The 22,234-nt window shown below is 42.5% G+C and overlaps 1 protein-coding gene across 1 annotated transcript; it reads right to left on the bottom strand.

The window, feature by feature from the left end:
- Nucleotides 1-1,907: 1,907 nt before the first annotated feature.
- On the bottom strand, nt 1,908-18,807 carry LOC146972782 (uncharacterized). The gene is made up of 9 exons (XM_085803248.1): nt 18,589-18,807; nt 13,458-13,574; nt 11,369-12,279; nt 9,259-9,426; nt 8,406-8,595; nt 6,297-6,595; nt 4,751-4,807; nt 3,846-4,011; nt 1,908-2,692 (listed from the first exon to the last, which is right to left on the bottom strand). The coding sequence occupies exons 2-9, from the start codon at nt 13,546-13,548 to the stop codon at nt 1,908-1,910; spliced, it is 2,667 nt and encodes an 888-aa protein (XP_085659374.1). The 5' UTR covers nt 13,549-13,574; nt 18,589-18,807.
- Nucleotides 18,808-22,234: the final 3,427 nt, after the last annotated feature.

Raw genomic sequence — 22,234 nt, forward strand, 5'->3', positions numbered from 1 at the left:
CTTGAGTCTACTCAAATAAGTTTAAAACTAACAGCTTGAAAACATTGTGGAACCATTACTAATATAGATGAAATTATATCTGAAGAGTAAAAGTAGAATAATATAGAAGTAGTTACAATATAAAGGGAAGAATACGTTGGAATAACTACATCATATCTGACGGCTAAAAGTAGAGCATGGAACAGTAGAAATGTAAAAAACTAAACTTAACTTAAAATAAAACCCAGCGACTCACTTTTTTATTTTTACATTTATTCAAACATGTTCATACATTTATTACCTGGAATATTTAAGGATTTTGTTTGTTGGTTTGTTCGTTGACGATAAATTAAAATGTCATTTCCTTGTTAGCCTAGCTTAGCATAGAGACTGGAGGTTGCTACGGTGACGCCCCGGACAACAAATCATATGTATTTCAATGTTTGTTTGGTACAAGATCCACAAACACCACTTCACCGGGTCCAGATCCTTTAGGCCTCTTTAAAGGGATAGTTCAACATTTTGGCAAATTGGCCCACTGCCATAATCCCTATAGTCATAGCAGTAAGTTTGTTACCTTTAATTGTCGGTGCAAGCTGTTTTTAGAACGGCGGAGCAGAGCCGTGAGCTGCTCAGAGCTACGCTACGGAGGCTCATTATGGGATTTCTTGGTTTCCCTCATCAAACTCATCAAATACACAATCCAACAACTCCACAACGCTCTGGTGGACAAGTTGTGAGCTGCACATTCACCACGCTATGAGATAATAACACAACGTTACCACACAGAGTTGTTTTAGAGGGAAATTCATGCAAAACCGCTGATGCACGTTGCCTTCAGGGACAGTTTTTCATCAACGGTCTCTGTATTTCCCTCTAAAACAACTCTGTCTGGTAACGTTGTGTTATTATCTCATAGCGTGGTGAATGTGCAGCTCACAACTTGTCCACCAGAGCGTTGTGGAGTTGTTGGATTGTGTATTTGATGAGGGAAACCAAGAAATCCCATAATGAGCCTCCGTAGCGTAGCTCTGAGTAGCTCACGGCTCTGCTCCGCCGTTCTAAAAATAGCTTGCACCAACAATTAAAGGTAACGAACCTACTGCTATGACTATAGACCAAATCTCCTTGTTGTTTACAACTACTTCCAGGTAGAAAACCAGCATGAGAACAATAGTGACGGACGAGAGTTTCGCTATCTATATCTAATTTTTCATGTCACTAATCGCCGTTTAGACTAATCTGATGTTTGTAAAGTTTATAAAACCAATGATTGGACAAACATTACTATTTCTGTGTGCACATTTTTGTAATTAGTCATGGTTATCATAGATTAGCTGGGCTAACGGTTAGCTACCTGTTTAACTTTAATAACTCAGTGACTCAATAAACGCTCCATGAAAAAATATTTTCTCCAGCGGATATCTGAGTTCCAACATGACTGAGCTAACTGGAGTAGTTTCATGTCGTGTCCCACAACGGGAGGGTTTTAACAGCTGACGTCCTGGTGTTAGCTTAGCTACCGGCCTACCGCCATTAGCTTAGCTACCGCCATTAGCTTAGCTGCTGCCGTTAGCTTAGCTGTCCCTGTCAGCTGAGCCACTGATGCTTTCTAGACACCGTGATTCCCCCAAACTGAATAAATACAACACATAGCAACACAAAACACACACACACAGAAATAGTAATGTTTCTTCAATCATTTCAGATTTGTCTAAACGCTGATAGGGCGTGAAAAATATGATATATAGCTAAACTCTCGTTTGTTACTATTGATCTCATTCAAATTACGTGCTGGTTTTCTACCCGGAAGTAGAATGTAAACAACAAGGAGATTCGGTCCGTCTATAGGGATTATGGCAATGGGCCAATTTGCAGAAAATGTTGGAACTATCCCTTTGAAAGTTTGACACTTGGTTCTGTTGGACTCAGTCTGACTCCGGTTTGTGCTGTGGCGACACCGTTGGCGACAGCGTTGGCGACACCGTTGGCGACACCTTTGGCGACTCCGGCTCATGCGTTGGCGACACCGTTGGCGACACCGTTGGCGACACCTTTGGCGATACCGTTGGCGACACCGTTGGCGACTCCGGCTCGTGCGTTGGCGACAGCGACAGCGTGGGGTCCTCGGCCTTGTGCTTCCTCATGTGGTTGCGGTAGACGCGGGTGCCGTGCAGGCTCTGGTTGCAGACGGGGCAGACGTGTGGCGGCGCCTCCGAGTGCACCTCCACGTGGTAGGTGAGCTCCAGCGCGCGGCTGAAGCTCTTGCTGCAGACCGGGCAGCGGTAGCGCACGCCGCTGTGCGTCAGCTGGTGGCTCTTGAGCGAGCTCTGCTGCCGGTACGTCTTCTGGCAGACGTCGCAGCGGTACGGCCGGGCGTCGGTGTGCAGCCGCTGGTGGCGCCGCAGAGCGCTGGAGTAGGTGAAGGTCTTGTCGCAGGCGGCGCAGCTGTACGGCTTCTCGCCCGTGTGCGTGCGCTGGTGCTCCGTCATGTGCACCTGCTGCGTGAAGCTCTTCCCGCAGGTCGGGCACGAGAACGGACGCTCGCCCGAGTGGATGCGCAGGTGTTTGACCAGCGCCGACGGCTTGTAGCACTCGCGGCCGCACACGGGGCAACCGCACTTCCTCTTGACTTGGCCCATCATGTCAAAGCCGTCGATGCCGATGCCGCCGACAACGCCGTCCGCCGGCTGCTGAGGGCGTCCGTCTGTTCCTGTCAGAGAGACGCAGACGTCAGACATCATCACACAAACACAAACCATGTTTCCATCCACTTGTCGATAGGGCTGGGCCAAAAAATCAATTTTTATATTAATCGCGATTTTTTTCTGGCGATTTTTAAAAATCGATTCTCATTTTTCGATTATTTTTATTTGAATTTTTTTTTTTTGGACGACCAATCTTTATTGTACGATCATGTATTCTTTCTGTGCCATTACACTCGACAAAGTCAAACCGGCCTGTTGTGTTTGTTTGTTCACAGATATCTATGTGAACAAACGAACACAACAGACAAACTGATGTGATGTGTGTATTGTTTTTTGTAAATATGACTTATGATGTATTGTCAAGTGTTTGGTTCAACCTGCTCTTGTTTAAGGGCAGAAAATCACAATAATTGAAATATAAAATCGCAATACTTGGTAAAATCGAATCGCAATACTTGTTTAATCAGAATCGCAATTTAAATCGAATCGGGACCCAAAGATCGTTAGAGAATCGAATCGGCACAAAAGCGTATCAGCCCAGCCCTACTTGTCGATCAAATTATCTTATGAATGTGAATTATGGGTCGGGTCCGGGCTATTTTTGGCAAATTTAGGCAAATTCTGAGCAACAAACGGGAGAATAGGAAGACAGGACAGTTAATCTTATAATGTTCACTTTGCACCAGTTGAGGCTTGAACCCACGACTTCTGGAACCAAAGACCGTTGTCTATCGCACTGAGCTAATTGGCAAGTGGCAGTTCAACAGTGGCTTCACAAATTGAGTAAACCATTCACTGTTGTGTGTTGAGAAATCGTCAAAATGTCAGAAATTCTGTTATCCGAAGAAAAAATCTGATAATACATAAATTGCATTTGGACACCATGGCAATGTTGGTGATTTGTTTTTAACTCTAAGTGTTTTTCTTCATGAGAGAAAATCTGATGTTTAAAAATGCCACTCTTACATTGACTCCAGTTGTTCCCATGAGAGCAGAATTCAAAATGTTCTAGAAAATTCAGTTTTTGAGATAAAATTCTGATATTTGTCAAACTTCATCAACCATGACTCCAAAATATTGTCAATTTTTTTTCAGGAAGATTGAAAATGTATTTAGCTGTAGCTAAGGGACACATGGACAAGTCGTTGTTAAACTCACCGATGACCACGGCTTTCCACGCTTCCTCCTCTCCGTCAGAGTTGATCAAACCACCATTGTTGTCGTCTCCTCCTCCTCCCTCTTCTTCCTCCTCCTCCTCTAGCTGCTGTAAACTGCTGTGGTCGCCATGGTTACCAGGACTGGAGGCGGAGGTGCGTTCAGAGACCTGGAGGAGGAGGAGGAGACGCAGGTTCAAGCTCAGAGTTCAAGGTCACAGCAGCTTTTTAAACCCAGGTTAAAAACATTTTAAATATTAAGTCCTCTTACTTGTGTTAAATCAATATTTTGTGTTGCAAACTTATATTTTATGCTCTATTTTAGCCTAGTTTTTATACATATTCTTTTTTTCCCCTGTACTTTCTTCTATTCTGTGTTTCAATTTTTTGTATTTTGGGTTTTATTTTAATTTTAAAAAATGTTATGTTTTTGTGTTGTTATTTTTTTCCGTTTCCAATTCAGGCTTTATATGTATAGCACTTTTCATGCCCGCGGTTCTCAAACCTTTTTACATCAATGACCCTAAATTGACACAAATTAGACCATGAACCCCCCCACTGGACAAATATTTGTTCCGAGACTGAAGAACGTTACTTGTTTAGTCAATGTACATTTAAATTAGGGCCAATGGTGTGAATTTTAGGAAATATTGTAGAGAAATTTCTGGAAAAAAAGAAGTAAGATTTCTAAATAAAAAAAAAATCTAGAAAAAAGTGGTAAAATTTAAAAAAAAAAGAAGTTTTTTAAAAAAATTCTAAAAATAAATGAATAAAATAAATAAAAATACAACAATTTCTCAAAAAAAACAAAAAAGTTCCTCTAGTTTTAGTCAATGATTTTATTCTCTTTCTAGATTTTAATCGCTTTAAATTGTGGTTAATCTCTTTTTATTGAGGAAGGCTCCTCACCTGCTTCTTCTCCTGCCGACCTTCGTCCTGCTGAATCTTCATCTTCACCCAGAACTCCTGAAAACACATCACACATGAGACCATGACGTAACGCACCTCTGGTTGCTGTGGCGACGGCCGCAGCACACTGCTCTCACAGGGTTCCTACAGCTTAAGCCAAGTTAAATTTAAGACTTTTTAAGACGTTTTTAAAGCCTCTTGAAATGAAATTTAAGACCGACTTCACAATAAACACAAATGCAGATAAAAGAAAAAACACCACATCAATTACATAGGGTTAAGGACAATTTGACCCACTTTCCTGTGTGATCCAAGGTAAAGTGACTGCTACATGAACATTGGATTGTGTCTCTTTCCAGCTGTCCTTTCAAAATAAATGTATAAAAAGTTCGAAAAAAAAAAAAACTGACTCGGGAGCTGGTGGCGGTGAGAAATTTAGCGTTGACGGCCGCCACCAACTTCTCTATGTCAGAATGTTACCAATTATTTTGAGATTTGAGACTAATTACAACCATAAAATACCACTTACCACGTGTTAAAGGACAATTCCAGGCGAATTCAACTCTGGGGTGTATTTTCATATCATTTTAGGTCTAAAAGAATGAATCTGAAGATTTTCAGTTTAATGTCTCCTGTTTTGCGGTAGTTGCGTCTGTCCCCGCATCGCCACGGCAGCAATGAATGGGAGTGGATGTAAGTTCAGCTGTTTAGGCTGTTTCCATCCCTCAAAGCCGCATTTTTTTTCCACAGACAGCATCAGATGGAGACTCAAACATGCACCGAGAAGTTTATTTACTTCAACAAGCCGACATGTTTGTAAAACTAGATCTAATTCAAAGTCTCCCGGAGTCTCGCGCGAGCCCGAAGTTGCAGTGCTGGTGTATTCAGGCGCAGTCGGAGCTACCGCTTGTGTCATAAACACAGGAATATCAACTCTTTACTTGCTTGAAGTGTACATTTTTTTCCACAGACAGCGTCAGATGGCGACTCAAAGATGCGCCGAGAAGTTTTTTTTACTTGAAGCAAGTAAAGAGTTGATATTCCTGTGTTTATGACACAAACGGTAGCTTTTCCCACTGCACCTGAACACACCGAGCACGGCAACTGGGTCTCGCGCGAGACTCTGGGAGACTTTGAATTAGATCTAGTTTTACAAACATGTCGGCTTGCTTGAAGTAAATAAACTTCTGGGTGCATGTTTGAGTCTCCATCTGACGCTGTCTGTGGCTTTGAGGGATGGAAACAGCCTAAACAGCAGAACTTACATCCACTCCCATTCATTGCTGCCGTGGCGACGCGAGGACAGACACAACTACCACAAAACAGGAGACATTAAACTGAAAATCTTCAGATTCCTTCTGTTAGACCTAAAATGATATGAAAATACACCCCAGAGTTGAATTCGCCTGGAATTGTCCTTTAACATTTTTAAAACTTTTGAAAAATTTATTTAAGACATTTTAATGCCAATTAAGGCCTTGTTTTTAGATTAATGAATTCAATGCCTTTTAAGACTTTTTAAGGATCAGTAAGAACCGTGTCTCACCTTGTCCGCGGGGTCTGAGATGAGTCCGTCCCGGATGTGGACGCTCATGTGCCTGCGGAGCCGCGAGGGCTTGAGGAAGCGCTGGGGGCAGATGCTGCAGCGGTGCGGCCTGTCGTCCCGGTGGATCCGCTGGTGCTCGCGCAGCCGCGACCCGGAGGCGAAGGTCTTCGAACACACCGCGCAGCCGTGGCGACGGGGCTCCGTGCCCGCGGCGCCGTGCACGGTGAGGTGCTCCTTCAGCGTGGAGAGCCGCGTGAAGCTCTGGCCGCAGACCGAGCAGCCATGGAGCTGCTTCTTCTCTGAGGGAGGAGGAGAGGAGAGGAGGAGAGGAGAGGAGGGGAGAAGGAGGAGAGAGGGAGGAGGAAGAGTTTGATGCTCAGACACTTCACTTTGTGTAAGTCAGTGGTTCTCAAACATCTTTTTTACACAAAATCAGTATGGAAAGCTGCAGATTGAGCCATAAGACATGAATGCAACAGATTTTTTTTATCTATTTACTGATTAATGTTGTTTTATATGCAATAACCAAGGGGGCAGTTGTGGGTCTGAGAAGTGAAGCTCACTTCCGCGTTCAACAAACTGCAATCCCCTCTTCTTCCTCTGGGGGCTGGCGTCAGAAAGCAGCATTTCCCCATAGACCCCCATGTTAAAATCACCCACTTTACATCCTCAATAAACATGATCAAAGCCTGGTGTCAGAACGTTTTTTGGTCTACCCCCGCACACACTCTGAGGGGGGGGGGGGGGGGTTTAAAAACTCTACCGTTTTACTGTTATTAGGTTAAAGGGATAGTTCAACATTTTGGCAAATTGGCCCATTGCCATAATCGCTATAGTCATAGCAGTAGGTTCATTACCTTTAATTGTAGGTGTAAGCTATTTTCAGTACGGCGGAGCGCAGCAGCTGGCTGCTCAGAGCTACGCTATGGAGGCTAACGGAATTTCTTGGTTTCCCTCATTAAACTCATCAAATTCAACATCCCAAAACTCCACAGCGCTTTTGTAGACAAGTTGTGAGCTGCACAACCACCACGCTATGAGATAATGACGGAACGATACGAAACGGAGCCGTTTTCGAGGTAAATACAGGGTAAATACGGAGACTGCTTGCTGAAAAACTGTCCCTGAACGCAACGCGCATCGGCGGTTTTGTATGAATTTACCTCGAAAACGGCTCCGTTTCGTATCGTTCCGTCATTATCTCATAGCGTGGTGGTTGTGCAACTCACAACTTGTCTACAAAAGCGTTGTGGAGTTTTGGGATTTTGTATTTGATGAGTTTAATGAGGGAAACCAAGAAATTCCCTTAACCTCCATAGCGTAGCTCTGAGCAGCCTGCTGCTGTGCTCCGCCGTACTGAAAATAGCTTACACCGACAATTAAAGGTAACGAACCTACTGCTATGACTATAGCGATTATGGCAATGGGCCAATTTGCCAAAATGTTGAACTATCCCTTTAAGATTCTGGCCAATTAGGGCGCGAGACGTTGAGTGACAGGTCCGGAGACAGTTGCTTCAAGTCCAGTGGGCGGGCTCTCGGCCGGCCAATCCAACATGGCGCTGTTCAGGCCGCCATATTTGAGTCACAAAAACGACTCCCCAAAACCAATGGGTGACGTCACGGTGCTACGGCCATTCTTTTTACAGTCTATGGCAATAACTTACAGGCTTTGTTAAGTTTCAGCCCTCGACTTGCACCAATTTTTTATAATTTATCCCCCATCCCACACGAAAAGAACCTATAGGTTTATAGGTTTGAATATATGTGACATACATAAAATTGGCCGTTTTCATATACACATATATGCTAAAATATATGGTGCCTATATGCAGCATATATGCAGAGATAAACTGCATATAGGTTTCATATATGCGCACATCCTCAGCGCATATGTCCTCATGAGGATATATGCGCATATATGAAACCTATATGCAGTTTATCTCTGCATATATGCTGCATATAGGCACCATATATATTAGCATATGAAAACGGCCCATTTTATGTATGTCACATATACTCAAACCTATATTAAAACCTATAGGTTCTTTCCGTGTGGGATGTATTTGAGTTTTCCCCCTGGTGTGATGATAAGTCCAGAGTTTCTCACCGGTCAGTGAAGGCACCGCGTCCTCCTCATCCTCCACCTGCATCTCTTCATCAGCTTCTGACCTCAGCTCCACCTCCTCACCACCATCATCTTCATCATCACCGCCTTCATCTTCTTTATCACCTACATCATCTTCATTATCACCTTCATCTTCATCACCTGGATGTGGATCCAGAGGATGTCTGTGGATCTGGACAGAGCAGCTCGTTAACCTGCTGCGGCTTCGGATTGTTTTATAAATATGACTTTAAAGGGATAGTTCACCCAAAATTAAAATTTCACTCATTATCTCCTCCCCCTCATGTGGACTAAGGGCTGGGAGAAGTTTCAGAGTCCTCCGTGGCTTCTCTGAGTTACAGCGGGGGTCCGTGCAGCAGTATTTGTCCATATAATGGCTGTCAATGAATACCAACTGTCTTCGTCCAAAAAGACACACCAAAAAACATCCAAATACCTCCATGCATGAGAAATTGTTCCGCCGGGACACAGGAAGAGCAGTGAACTGAGACACTGGGAGCTTCTGCTACAAACAAGCTTAAAATATAGACTTATTTAATTTTTTTCAGAACAATTTCTCATGTCGGGGCTTCAATACAAGAGGGACATTACATACGAGCAGCATGGAGGTATTTGGATGTTTTTTGGTGTGTCTTTTTGGACGTAGAAAGTTGGTATCCATTGACAACCATCATATGGACAAATACTGCTGCGCGCCGGAGCCCCCCTGTAACTCAGAGAAGCCACGGAGGACTCTGAAACTTCTCCCAGCCCTTAGTCCACATGAGGGGGAGGAGATGATGAGTAGAAGAAAGAGAAATTTGAATTTTGGGTGAACTATCCCTTTAAGACTCACCTGGTCGGAGCTGTGGGCGGAGCCAGAGTCGTGGGCGGAGCCAGAGTCGGGCGGGGCGTGGAGCTTCAGGTGTCTCCTCAGGCCTCTCCGAGCCGTGAAGCTCTTGCTGCAGACGAGGCAGGTGTAGGGCGACGCCCCCTGGTGGCGGCGGCGGACAGACGTCTCCTCCTGAGGACGGAGAGAGGGAGTTTAGAGACTATGGATGTCACTCTTCCGCCCAATCAAGTTTCTAATGCTTCTTATGGTAAATATTCCAATTATATTTGAATTTTTAATGTTTTTGGTGTTTTTTTAGTTCATTATATTCAACTATACCAGCTTATTATTACGTCCTGCGTCCATTAGAAACAATGGTTCTCAAAGTGGAGTCCGGGGATCCTTGAGAGGGTTAAACTTTTTCTTGAAATTTTACCACTTTTTGCTAGAATTTTGTAATTTTTTTAAACAGTTTTTTTTTTACCACTTTATTTCTAGAACATTTTTTATTTTCTTCTTCTTCTTTTTTTTTTTGAAATCTACCACATTTTCTACAATTCGAGAGAATACTGTAGGGGCCTATAAATTAACATACTCCATTATAAAGTGAACTTAAACCCTTTTCAAAACCTGTACTCTCTGTATGTAAAAAAAGGCTAACAAATGCACATTGCACAATATTTAAAAAGAAATAAAAAATAAAAAATAAACGATTTTTGAAAAAAAAAATCGATTTAAAAATCGTCAAAAAAGATACAGCGATATTTATGTGAATCGATGTTATTTTTGCCACTTTTTTTTAAGTTTTGGAGAAACTGTACCACTTTTTTTCCAGATATTCTCTATAATCTATCCAATATTGGCCCTAATTTGAACGTACATTGACTAGAAAAGTAACGTTCTTCAGTCTCAGAACAAATATTTGTGTATTTCTGGTGTTTGTTTCAAAATTTTGTTCAATTGGGGTCCGTGCTCTTTGATGTAAAAAGGTTTGAGACCCACGAGCCTGAAAATTACTTTACAAATAAAGCCTGAAAGCCTGAACTGGAAACGGAAAAAAACAACAACATGAAAACATACAATTAAAAAAAAAATTAAAAACATCAAACCCAAAATACAAAAAATTGGAAACATTAGATTAACTGAGGCTCAGAGGTGGTTGCCCACGACGATAGGGGCCCCCCAAGCTGAGGCAGACAGAAACGTGGAGAAAAAGGGCGATTTTCTGCCACGGCGCTGGTCTCACATTTAGGCTTACTGTGACAAAACGGTAACTCCTATCAGAAAAAGCAGCAGACCGTGGTCACCATAAGGACTTCCTGAACGATTTCATATGATTTTGGTGTTTCTACAGTAAATATTTTGGAAACACTTGAGAGTTGTAAACAGGAGTCCCTTCTGCTTCTCTCAGAAAATCTTTGTATTAGAGTCAATAATGAGCAGAGACAGATGTGGCCGCACTCAGAGGCTCACAGTTTAAATTCTGTACGTCTCTCTGCTTTGTTGAACACATTGTTAGAGAGAGGATAAGTTTGACTACAACTGTGGAAAAAATCATGTGTGTAGAGTGTAAATTGTGGCCGGGAGGACGAGATAAAGAGAAAAGTTTCAGACAATTTCAGACAACTCCTCCCACTCTAGCTGATGATGTCATCCACTCTAGCCCGAACATTCCGCGCAATACACACCCATTATAATCTCTTATTTCTCGAAAAATTATCATGGTCATTGAACAGGAATTAATCAAAAACTATAATACCTATCGAAACGTGGATTGATACTTCAATAGAAGAGACTTATATTTACATTTTAAAGTTTAAATGGAGTCTCTCGGTGAAAGTATGCCAGAGCAGTAGACATTTGAAAAAGTCCACAATTACTCTTTCTAACTGTTTCTCGGTGCATTTCATCAACTTTTTGACCGTTATGAGTGAAACCATCCAGGTTGTTACAGTGTGAACGCACTTTACTTTACTTTATTTGTTTATTTAGTCGGGACAATGCATATTAATGAACAGTGAGTACTAGAGTACCCACAGTAACTTAAACGCTCAAAGGTTTTAGTGTGAGTATGGAAGTATTTGAAATGAAGAAACAGCAAAGATGATCAGGGTTAAGAGACGACGCCACTCACTGTTGATTCTCCAGCTGCTGCCGTTTCTCCAGCTGCTTCTCCAGCAGCTCTTTCTCCAGATGTTTCTCCAGCAGCTGTGTTTCCAGCTGCTGTTGTTTCTTCGTCTGTTTCCCCAGCTGCCGTTTCTCCAGCCGCTGTTTCTCCAGTTGTTTTCCCAGCTGCTGTTTCTCTAGCAGCCGTTTCTCCAGCTGTTTTCCCAGCAGCCGTTTCCCCTGCAGCTGTGTCTCCAGCTGCGTCCAGATGTTCCTGCTGCAGATGTTTCCTCAGCAGCCCCGGCCGGCTGAAGCTCCGGCTGCACAGCGAGCAGGGGTGCGCCCGCTGCCCCGTGTGGACGCGGCAGTGGTCTCTGTAGGACGACGGCGTGGAGAACATCTTGTCGCACAGCGAGCAGCGCAGCAGCTCCCACTCGCCGCCGTGGAGCCGCTGGTGGTCCCTCAGGCCCATGCGCGAGGCGAAGGTCTTGGGGCAGAGCGCGCAGCAGAACGGACGCTCGCCCGTGTGCGTCCTCTCGTGCTGGACGAGGTGTCGCCGCTGCGTGAAGCCGCGGTCGCACGCCGAGCAGCGGAACGGCTTCTGGGGCGCGTGCTGCAGCCGGTGGCGCTGCAGGCCGCCCATCTGCGTGTAGCTGAGGCCGCAGTCCGGACACGTGTAGGGCCGCTCGCCGGTGTGCACGCGCTGGTGCACGCCCAGGTTGGCCTTGTTGGTGAAGCCCTTCCCGCACACGGAGCAGCTGTGGGGTTTGTCGCCCGTGTGCGTGGACATGTGCTCGGCGAGTCGCCCCGGCCGCGTGAACGCCCGGCTGCACACGGAGCAGCAGTGACGCGGTTCGTACGTGCGGTTGCGCCGCCGACGCCGCTTCGGCTGCGGCGGCTGCTGCTGCTGCAGCGCCGTGGGCGACGACTCCACATCTCCTGCAGGAAAAAAAACAACAAGTCACCGCACTGAACTCAGGCTCCGCCCACTTCTGTCTGAGGGGCGGCCATCTTGTTTTACAGACACTAGACAGAAGAATTTTATTATATTTCACTACAACTAAAACTAAAACAGTTTTTCCAAAAACTAGAACTAGTTCCAAGCTCCAAGTTTGATGCTAAACTACAGTAAAGTCAGATAACATCAGCTTAGTTGTAGTTCATCTTCAGAGGTCTGACAGAGGCTTTCTCCTAAAACCTGAACAACTACAACTAAGACTAAATAAAAACTACAACTAAGACTATATAAAAACTACAACTAAGACTGAATAAAAACTACAACTAAGACTGAATAAAAACTACAACTAAGACTCAAAAAAATCTACAACTAAGACTAAATAAAAACTACAACTAAGACTGAATAAAAACTACAACTAAGACTAAGACTAAATAAAAAAGAAAACAGAAAAAATAAATAAAAATAAAAACTTGTATATTGTATAACTATAAAACCTTGGTCCAGGATGAAGTGATTAAAAAGAAAAAACTCGGCAATGCTTTAGACTACAATAGCATAACTTCTATTAAAGACAAACAATTGGACTTTAAGCCGCTACAAGGAACTTTTAACTGGATATGGAAAAGTCTCTGGCGTAACAGTTATTAATAAGTCAACCTTTAAATTTTAATTTATTTTACTTTACTTTGAGTGTATGTACGTCTGTTTATTTTATATTTATTTCATGGCCTTATATCTTGTGTTTTGTATGTATTTATTTTTGAATCAAGGTTTCATCTCTTCAATATGATATTACTATATTTACCTCACAGGTTTGTACGTTCATTTGTTTGCATTACTGTATTATTTCTTATTTATTTTAAAATGTCCAAAATAAACTGAAACTAACTAACTAACAATAAAGTTAACAAAAAAATTAAATAAAGTAAAATAAAGGAAATTATGACAGAATGAAACGTGGGACGTAACAGGAACTAGTTTGAGTGGCGGAGGGATACGACCACGAGGAGGAGACTCACACTTCCTGCTGCTGCTGCTGCTGCAGGACTTTTATTGTGAAAGAACAGTTAATGTGTTATTGTGTTTGAGGAGTTTTATGTTTTATATTTATGATGTTTTGATGATGATGATGATGATGATGTCAGAGTGAACCTGTCACCTGTTTCTTCGTCTTCTTCCTCTTCTCCTCCTCCTCTTCTTCTCGCTACTTCTTGTTCTTCTTGTTCTTCTTTCACTGTCACTCCGTTCATCTCTTCATCTTCTGACGGAGGAACGTCTGAGAGACGAGAAGAACAAACGAGTTAAAACACTGACGAAGCTGAAGAAGCTCTGGATTCTCACTCTGTTAAACTTTTCTCTTCTCATGAACTCTGTGTTTTTTTTTTTTTTTTAATTCTCCAGTTTTTTTTTGTTCTTTCTTATATTTGAGCCATTTTTTTCTTTACTCCTTTAACAGGCTGCAGCGATTCGATTCCCCCGGTGGCCCCTTGCTGCAGGTCATTCCCCCCCTCTCTCCCTCTGCCCCCGTTTCCTGTCTCTCTCTACAGCCGGCCCGTCCATTAAAGGCAAAAGAAAACAAATCTCTTCCTGTCTGTCTCTCCTTTGTTCCTTGTCTCCTGTTAAAACACCACAGTCAGTTCTTGGTCTGTACGAATAAAGTTATTGTTATTTTGACACTAATAATAAAAAGAACTAACTCGACTTTTATTTTGAAAAGCCAAAAAAAAAAAGTGTAGGCTAACTGTTATTTATTTTTTAAAAAGGTACATTGTGTAGGAATTCCTCCCATCTAGCGTTGTGGTTGTATATCACAAGCAACTCAGTCGTATTTTTCATGTTGCATTCACCTGAAATTGGGCAGACGGCAGACGGACGACAGCCGCTGCACGTAACGGCATAAACAATATGTTGTCATGGCGATGTGGTATTGTTTTACCGTCTTTCTCTGGACTTCTGTGACTAAAACGACATCTGGTTTGTTAGCGACGGCCGTCTGCCCGACTGCACGTGAATGCAGCATCAGTGTAACGCTCCATTCCTCCTCACTGCGTTACCGCGGTGACTTTTCACAGACGCCACCTCCACCTGAGCCGACAGCTCCGGTGTCTCCGCTGAGTTTCCGTGGTTTCCTACCGTCACCATGGCAACACCACATGGCAGCCAGCACCGAGCTTACCCGCTCCATGGAGATATGAATGATATGAACGGCTCATTCAGAGCTGAAAGGAACACTTCACTTTGTTGATGGGGGGGATTACTGGTTAAAGTCCCAGTCTGTAACTTATTTGGCTTTTTATGATCAAAAATCAAATATGTCTTTCATAAATCCTTATTTCACTTAAAGGTACCATCCCGGGCGGCTCATTTTGTGGCAAAAATATAAAAATCTGAGTATATCGGTTAAGTATTAGACAGTAATTGATGCTATTAGTGGTTTGACATATCAATGACGAAATTTGGTCATCTGTGTAAGGAGTAGGGACTAAAATTTGGCCGACCAATCAAATTAGTCTCAGTTCAACTTTGGTTGGATGGCCCGTCTGTCAGTCAACGTGCACGCTGTTCTGCTAGTATGCAAGCACTTTGATTGTAGCTACACTTTTTCACAGTACATCACAGCCAGCCAGCCAGCAGCTAGAAAGCTAGGAATTCGTCATGGCACAGCTAAAGGACCAGCCGGATATCCAACCTCCAACTGCACCTCCTAATCAACCACCACCCAAAAACCTAACACTTTTATTGAAAGTATGAAAGACCGTCAGAAGTTACTTGGCTCGTTTTCTCCCTCGGGATTGCTGAGGTCGCCCGGCAGATCAGCTCAGTGGAGTGGCTGCTGCTGCTGCTGCTGCTGCTGCTGCTGCTGTGACAGCTGCCATGGTCCCTGTACTGGGGGCTCACACAGACTCTGCACTTCTCCCAAACAACGGAGCAAATTTCCTAACAAAGGTTATAAACTGACCACAGACTCTGGATTAAACTGTGACGTGTTAACAGTGCTAAAGCCAGAATTAAAACAGCTTTTAGCAGCTTTATTGGCTGTCGGTTGCCACAATGCTAATTTCTGTTAGCCCGTCTATGAGGTTTTGCATTATGTTAGCATTAAGCTAGCGGGCTTTATGCTTAGTTGTAATACTGGCTGTGTGTGTTTTGAACGTTGTTTAAAACTATGTACATCTTTGATGCTTAAATATATATATTACCGCTTAATACTCCTCTTTTATTTTATGTATGCTGCTATTTTTTATGCAGCCTTACTGTCGGTTGCCGCGGGCTAATTTCTGTTAGCCCGTCTATGAGGTTTTGCATTATACGTTAGCATTAAGCTAGCGGGCTTTATGCTTAGTTGTGATACTGGCTGTGTGTGTTTTGAACGTTGTTTAAAACTATGTGGGTTTGATTGAACATCTTTGAAGCTTAAATATGTATATTACCGCTTAATACTCCTCTTTTATTTTATGTATGCTGCTATTTTTTATGCAGCTTTACTGTCGGTTGCCGCGGGCTAATTTCTGTTAGCCCGTCTATGAGGTTTTGCATTATACGTTAGCATTAAGCTAGCGGGCTTTGTGCTTAGTTGTGCTGGCTGTGTGTGTTTTGAACGTTGTTTAAAACTATGTGGGTTTGATCGAACATCTTTGATGCTTAAATATAGCCTATATATTCCCACTTAATATATTGCTTTACTCCTCTTTTTATTTTATGTAGGTATTTTTACTGTAGGGCAGGCTAATCTTGACAAATAAAACCTTGAAGCAAAAAGATCTTGCCTTTTGTTTGAGAACTGACATTTGTACAATAATTCAGTAACAGTTGTAAATGTACCTTTGTACAATTTATTTTTTAATATTTTACCGTTCAAAAGCAAGCTCAGTGCTGTCTGTCCCATAGAATAACATGACAGTGGCAGCCTGCTGTAGCCGCTCTGATGCCCTGCTTGTGGTGCAATACATACAACAGTCTCCGGCTGCAATGAACACCGAGCAATGGGGGCGTGGTTTTTGTGATTCCTGATTGGACGGAGGGGCGGGTGTGCGATTCGAAAAAGAAATCGTTAGTCCAGTAAATCCAGCCGCCCGGGATGGTACCTTTAAGTGGAATCACAGCTTTCTGGTACCATAAGCCGCGTTTCCACTACATGGTACCGGCTCGACTCGACTCGACTCGGCTCGGCTCTGGTACCAGGTACTATTCTAGAGAGCGTTTCCATTACAGGATAGTACCGGCTTTAGAGTGGCCGGTCGTCATAGCGACCGGCGGCGCTTAACAAAATAAAACAAAACTATAAACAGGATTTTCCCCGTGGTTATGCCACATTTTTACCTTAATTAAAAAGCTCCGGAGTAATTTGATAGCTTACTACATGACTTGTGACTTGTTACGAGTGAGAGCGGAGGCTCTCTGCCTTCACCTGGCCTCTCACGGCTGAAAACCAACCTGGCAACATCCGTTACCTGGCCACCGCCCCCGGTGTCCCAGCTCTCCTCTCCTCTCTGCTGCACCGCCACACAAACCAGCTCCGTATCTGTAAGCCTTTGTTTTTGACAGTTAAGACTACACATCGTAACATCCTATGTGTTAGATAAAGTTATCCACCGCTCCGTATTGATTTTTCGCCGGCTTCGTTGTCAACAAACCCACATGGCCAGACGGGGAGAGGAGGGGAGGGGCGGGGGGGACAGCGACAGCGGAAAAGCGACCAGACTTGCATAGTTTGTTCATTTTAAAACATTTATTTATTGAAATGTGGTGATATCTGATGACCCGCGGCCACCGGTGACGACTCTCTGACCAATCAGCAGTCCGCAATGTTTACACGTCACATTTTAGTACCGCTTCAGCCGTTTTGGAACCGCGGCTGAGCAGGTACTAAAAAAATAGTACCGGGTACCAGATTCCAGGTACTTTTACGTAATGGAGACGCAAAAAGGCCGAGTCGAGTCGAGTCGAGCCGGTACCATGTAGTGGAAACGCGGCTTTAGAATGAGTTGTTACAAGTCGTTACAAATACATAAGTGGGCGACGCACCGAACCGAGGCGGCCATGTTGCATCGTGACCGTAGGTAACCAGGGAAACGGCCTGTTAAAACTGTCACCACTGTGTAGTGTGAGGAAGGACGGAGGCACTGGTGTTGCATTCAGGTGCAGTCAGGCAGACGGCCGTCGGCAATCCAACCGGATGTCATTTTACTCCACCAGAGAAAGACGGTAAAACAATACCACATCACCATGACAACATATTGTCACATTGCCTGTATTGTTTTGCCTCGTGCTGGCGGACCACTTGTTTACATAGCCTATATGCTTGTTTATCCTGTTACATGCAGCGTCTTTTGTCTGTATGACGTCTGCCCGATTTCAGGTGAATGCAACATCAAGAATACATTCAGATATGCAACCGCACCGCTATGGGGGGAATTACCACATAATGGGGCTTTAATGAAAAACAGACTTTTGAACAAAATTATCGATTTCCCTGAATAGATGACAGGAGAAGTTACACAATGTCCCTTTAACACAGCAGCTTCAACATTATCGACTTTTATTTTGAAAAGCACCCCCAAAAAATGTAACTGCTATTTATTTATTTATTTATGAACACTTGATAATTGTTCACGTGAGATTCACTAACTGTTGGTTCAACAAAAACTAAACATGTGTAGAGTTTTAATTAAAACCAACATCTTCCTCTGTTTCCTGCCAGTTATCGATTACTGATCAGATGATGAACGGATCGATACCTGCGTTTCTTTGGGTCTGTTCACAACACTGTATGTTGTAAATCTCTGGGCAGGGCTATTATGGGCTGGCGTTGCTAACGGGAGGAGTGCAGAGAGTCTTCAACTGCAATTAAAGTACTTACGGGCTATTTGGAGATCATACAACCCCACTTTTAAAAAAATGATACTATCCCTTTAACTCCAATTTTATTTTGAAAAGCCAAAAAAAAATTGCAACTATTATTTATTTATTTATTTATGAATACTTGATAATTGTTCACGTGAGATTCACTAACTGTTGGTTCAACAAAAACTAAACATCTGTATAGTTTTAATTCCAACCAACCAACATCTTCCTCTGTTTCCTGCCAGTTATCGATTACTGATCAGATCAGATGAACGGATCGATACCTGCTGCAGGCTGCTCTGTCTGTCTGGGTCGGTTCGCTGCTGTTTGTGTGTCTGTGTTTGTGTTTATTTGTGTGTTTTTATTTGTGTCTCTATTTTGTGTCTATGTGACGTCACTGAGCCGTTAGTTACACACCTGAACCGTTAATGAACCAGAGAACTCACCGACTCGCCGGATGAACACTAGCCGATTTTAGTCGCTGGTTCCCGGGGAGACAGACAGGAAGAGGTCCCGGTACCGGTCTGGTCCGGTCTGGTTCTAGCGGCCGCCGCTTCTCTCGGGGACAGAGGCCGAGGCTCCGGAGCAGGGTTGTCCGGTGTCCGGTGGAGAAAAGAGGAGGAGAGAAGAGGAGAGAAAACACGGAGCAGCTCCGGAGAAGAACCGGTGAAAACGGTGGAAACCAACATCCAACATGGAGGAAAGAGAGTTCCTGCTCAGTGCTGCCGCCGGAGGCCGGAGGGTGAACTGCAACAACACAGACTCTTTTTTTTTTTTTTTTTTCTTTTTTTTTATTGAAGAATTATTAGTTGGGATGTACATTGTGAAATGAGGGATGAGGGGGTTACAAATAAAAATGAAATAATGTCAACAGGTTCAGTTACATAGTATCATGACAGGCAGGAGAAGACAAAGGATCAGTACATTTCATGTTAGGCAAACAGAGGTCTATTCAAAAAGGTGGAAACAGAGAGAATAGTGCTATGGTCTTTATGGCTTTCTTATTTTCAGATTGACTAATTAGGTTGATGTATTGTTTGATTTCGTTTTTTAAACGGTGAGTGCTAAGTATTTGATTTGTAAATTTGCGGTTGTGAATATGAGCTTTGGCTAAAAATAATATCAAATTAATTATATAATATTGGTTTAATTGAGAAGCCGTGACTGAAAAGAAACCAAACAATACATTTCGATAGTCCAAAGCAAAGTTTTTGTCGAAATGTTGACGGATAAAAGTAGTTACATTTTTCCAGAAGGATTGCAGATGAGGACATGACCAGAAAAGATGTTGGAAATTTTCTGGAGCCTGTTTACAGAATGAGCAGAGTTCATTAATGTCTTTTTTATATCTTTGCATAAATAAATTGGAGGGATAGATACGATGGATGAGTTTCAACAACACCGACTCAGAATACAGGTTTATCTATCACATGATGATCTTTAGGGGTTTTATATCAATTATTTTAGTATCTTAAATATATAAATAATTACTTTAAATGTAAAATAAAATAATAGACATTTTTATTACTAATATTTCCCCCTTGATGCAGCTACAGACACTGACAGGATGTTCTCTTATTCTGCCTTTCAGACCTTTGAGACAAACTGTTTGAATAAAATCAAATGGGCTTTATGCACAGCTCTACTACTTCCTGAAATAAGCCAGCTCCTTTATTTCATTATTGGACCGGCTGATTAATCCATGTGTGTCTGACCTGCCAACAATGGTCAGACACACATGAATTAATCAATCGGCAATACTGCTAAAACTTTTGTCCACTTAAACTTATTACAAATTATTAAGTCCATCACTCTGTTATTTTCAATGACTGTAAAACTTTTAAAATGTATCTCCTCCCACAATTTTTGCTCAGTTGTCACCAAACTTGCTACAGAGCATCTCCAGACCGTCCTCCACAAAACTTGTTTCTCGGATTTTTGATTAAGCAAAAATTGAGCCAACAGTGCATGAAGACGTTTGACTGTAAACACTACTGTAAACATATACCATCAAATTCTTGCTAAATAAAATTTCAATCTTCCTGAAAGAAAGAGAGAATATTTTGGAGTCATGGTTGATGAAGTTTGGCAAATATCAGAATTTTATCTCAAAAACTGAATTTTCTAGAACATTTTGAATTCTGCTCTAATGGGAACAACTGGAGTCAATGTAAGAGTGGTATTTTTAAACATCACATTTTTTCTTGTGAAGCAAAACACTTAGAGTTAAAAACAAATCACCAACATTTCCATGCTAGTGTCAAGATGCAATTTATGTATTATCAGATTTTTGTTTAGATGACTGAATTTCTGACATTTTGACCATTTTTGAAATCTGCCATGACAACAGCTGCCTGGTCGTGACTCCCTGAATCTATTTGAGAAGACACACAGAAGGTCTCACTTCCAGATAATTAGCTCAGTGAGTTAGGAGCTGGTTTTTGGTGTCAGAGGATGTGGGTTCAAGACCCAACAAGAGTGATGATGATAACACATCAAAATACCAGATGTTCTTTGTGAGACAAATGTAAAAATCTTAGACTCATAGTAGATGTTTGACAGATAGGCTACATATCAGAATTTTACATCAAAAACTGATTTTTCTTTTTACAGTGGTTTCAAATCTGCCTGCACGACAGTGAATGGTTTACTCAATTTGTGAAGCCACCGTTGAACTGCCACTTGTCAATTAGCTCAGTGTGATAGACAGTGGTGTTTGGCTTCAGAGGTTGTGGGTTCAATCCTTAATTGGTGCATAATGAACATTATTAGGTCAACCGTCCTGTCTTCCTATTCTCCTGTTTGTTGCTCAGAATTTGCCTAAATTTGCCCAAAAGTAGCTCGGACCCGACCCATCGCTGTGCAGCAGCTATAATTGTCAATCGTACTTTTATGATTTGTTGCTGATACAAAGGAAATGACCATATTTGGAAGAGGATTTTTTGGAAAAAAAGACAAACAGCCCAGAATCTGACAGTGTAACACACATTTATTAAACAGCTGACACACACACACACACACACACTCTCTGAGTCTCTAATGTTTCTTCTTGACCACGTGGGCGCAGTCGTACTTCCCCCGCACCACGGTCAGCTTGACGCCGGGCAGGTCCTGCGTGCGGCCGCCCTGCACCAGCACCACGTTGTGCTCCTGCAGGTTGTGTCCCTCCCCGGGGATGAACACCACCGCCTCCTTCCCGTTTATTGTGTTGACATATTAGAGTCAGAAGTTTTTAAAGAGGAGGATTGTGGATATCTCTTTTTATCACTCTGTAAATGAGAAAATACTGTCACCAGCCCTAAAACATCTAATGTCTCCATGTTTTTAGTAATAAAATGTTGTATAAATGAGGCTGTGAAGTCTGAAAAACTCTTTTTGAGAAAATGGCCTTTACTGTAAAAACGGACTGTAAAATTACATAGATTGTTAATGTCAATTCTACTTTTATCATTTGTTGCTGATACAAATACGAAACGAAATTACATTTTTTGGAACTCAAATCATTGTTCAGGAGAGAGAGAGCTTTACAATGATACCTGACATGACATGAGTTGAACTTTTGGTGAATTTACGAGAAATTTACAGACGATAGAGACAAAATTTTACAATTTGTTTTAAATACAAAATACCTTAATGTGGATTTTCTATCATTTCTTTACTCTAGTTTGAAAGAAAACATGTTAAGGAAGAAAAATAGCCCAAAATCTCAGAATTAATTAGTTCATGAAAAAGAAAAACAAAAGTTTTTGCCTGTCGTGTCTCGGCCGACAACTAGCATCGGCCTCTAGCAGCTGCAGTTCCTCCTCTGACCACTAGAGGGAGTTGAGTGAGATTGTAAATGTCAGTTGTACTTTTATGATTTGTTGAGGAAAAAACAGTTTTTGGAAGAAGATTTTTTGGAAAAAAAAAGACAAACAGCCCAGAATCTGACAGTGTAACATACATTTATTAAACAGCTGACACACACACACACACACACTCTCTCTCTCTGTCTGAGTCTCTAATGTTTCTTCTTGACCACGTGGGCGCAGTCGTACTTCCCCCGCACCACGGTCAGCTTGACGCCGGGCAGGTCCTGCGTGCGGCCGCCCT

The sequence above is a fragment of the Trachurus japonicus genome, chromosome 16 (assembly GCF_045865225.1).
Source record: "Trachurus japonicus isolate A0001 chromosome 16, Traja_1.0".
Classification (NCBI taxonomy): domain Eukaryota; kingdom Metazoa; phylum Chordata; class Actinopteri; order Carangiformes; family Carangidae; genus Trachurus; species Trachurus japonicus.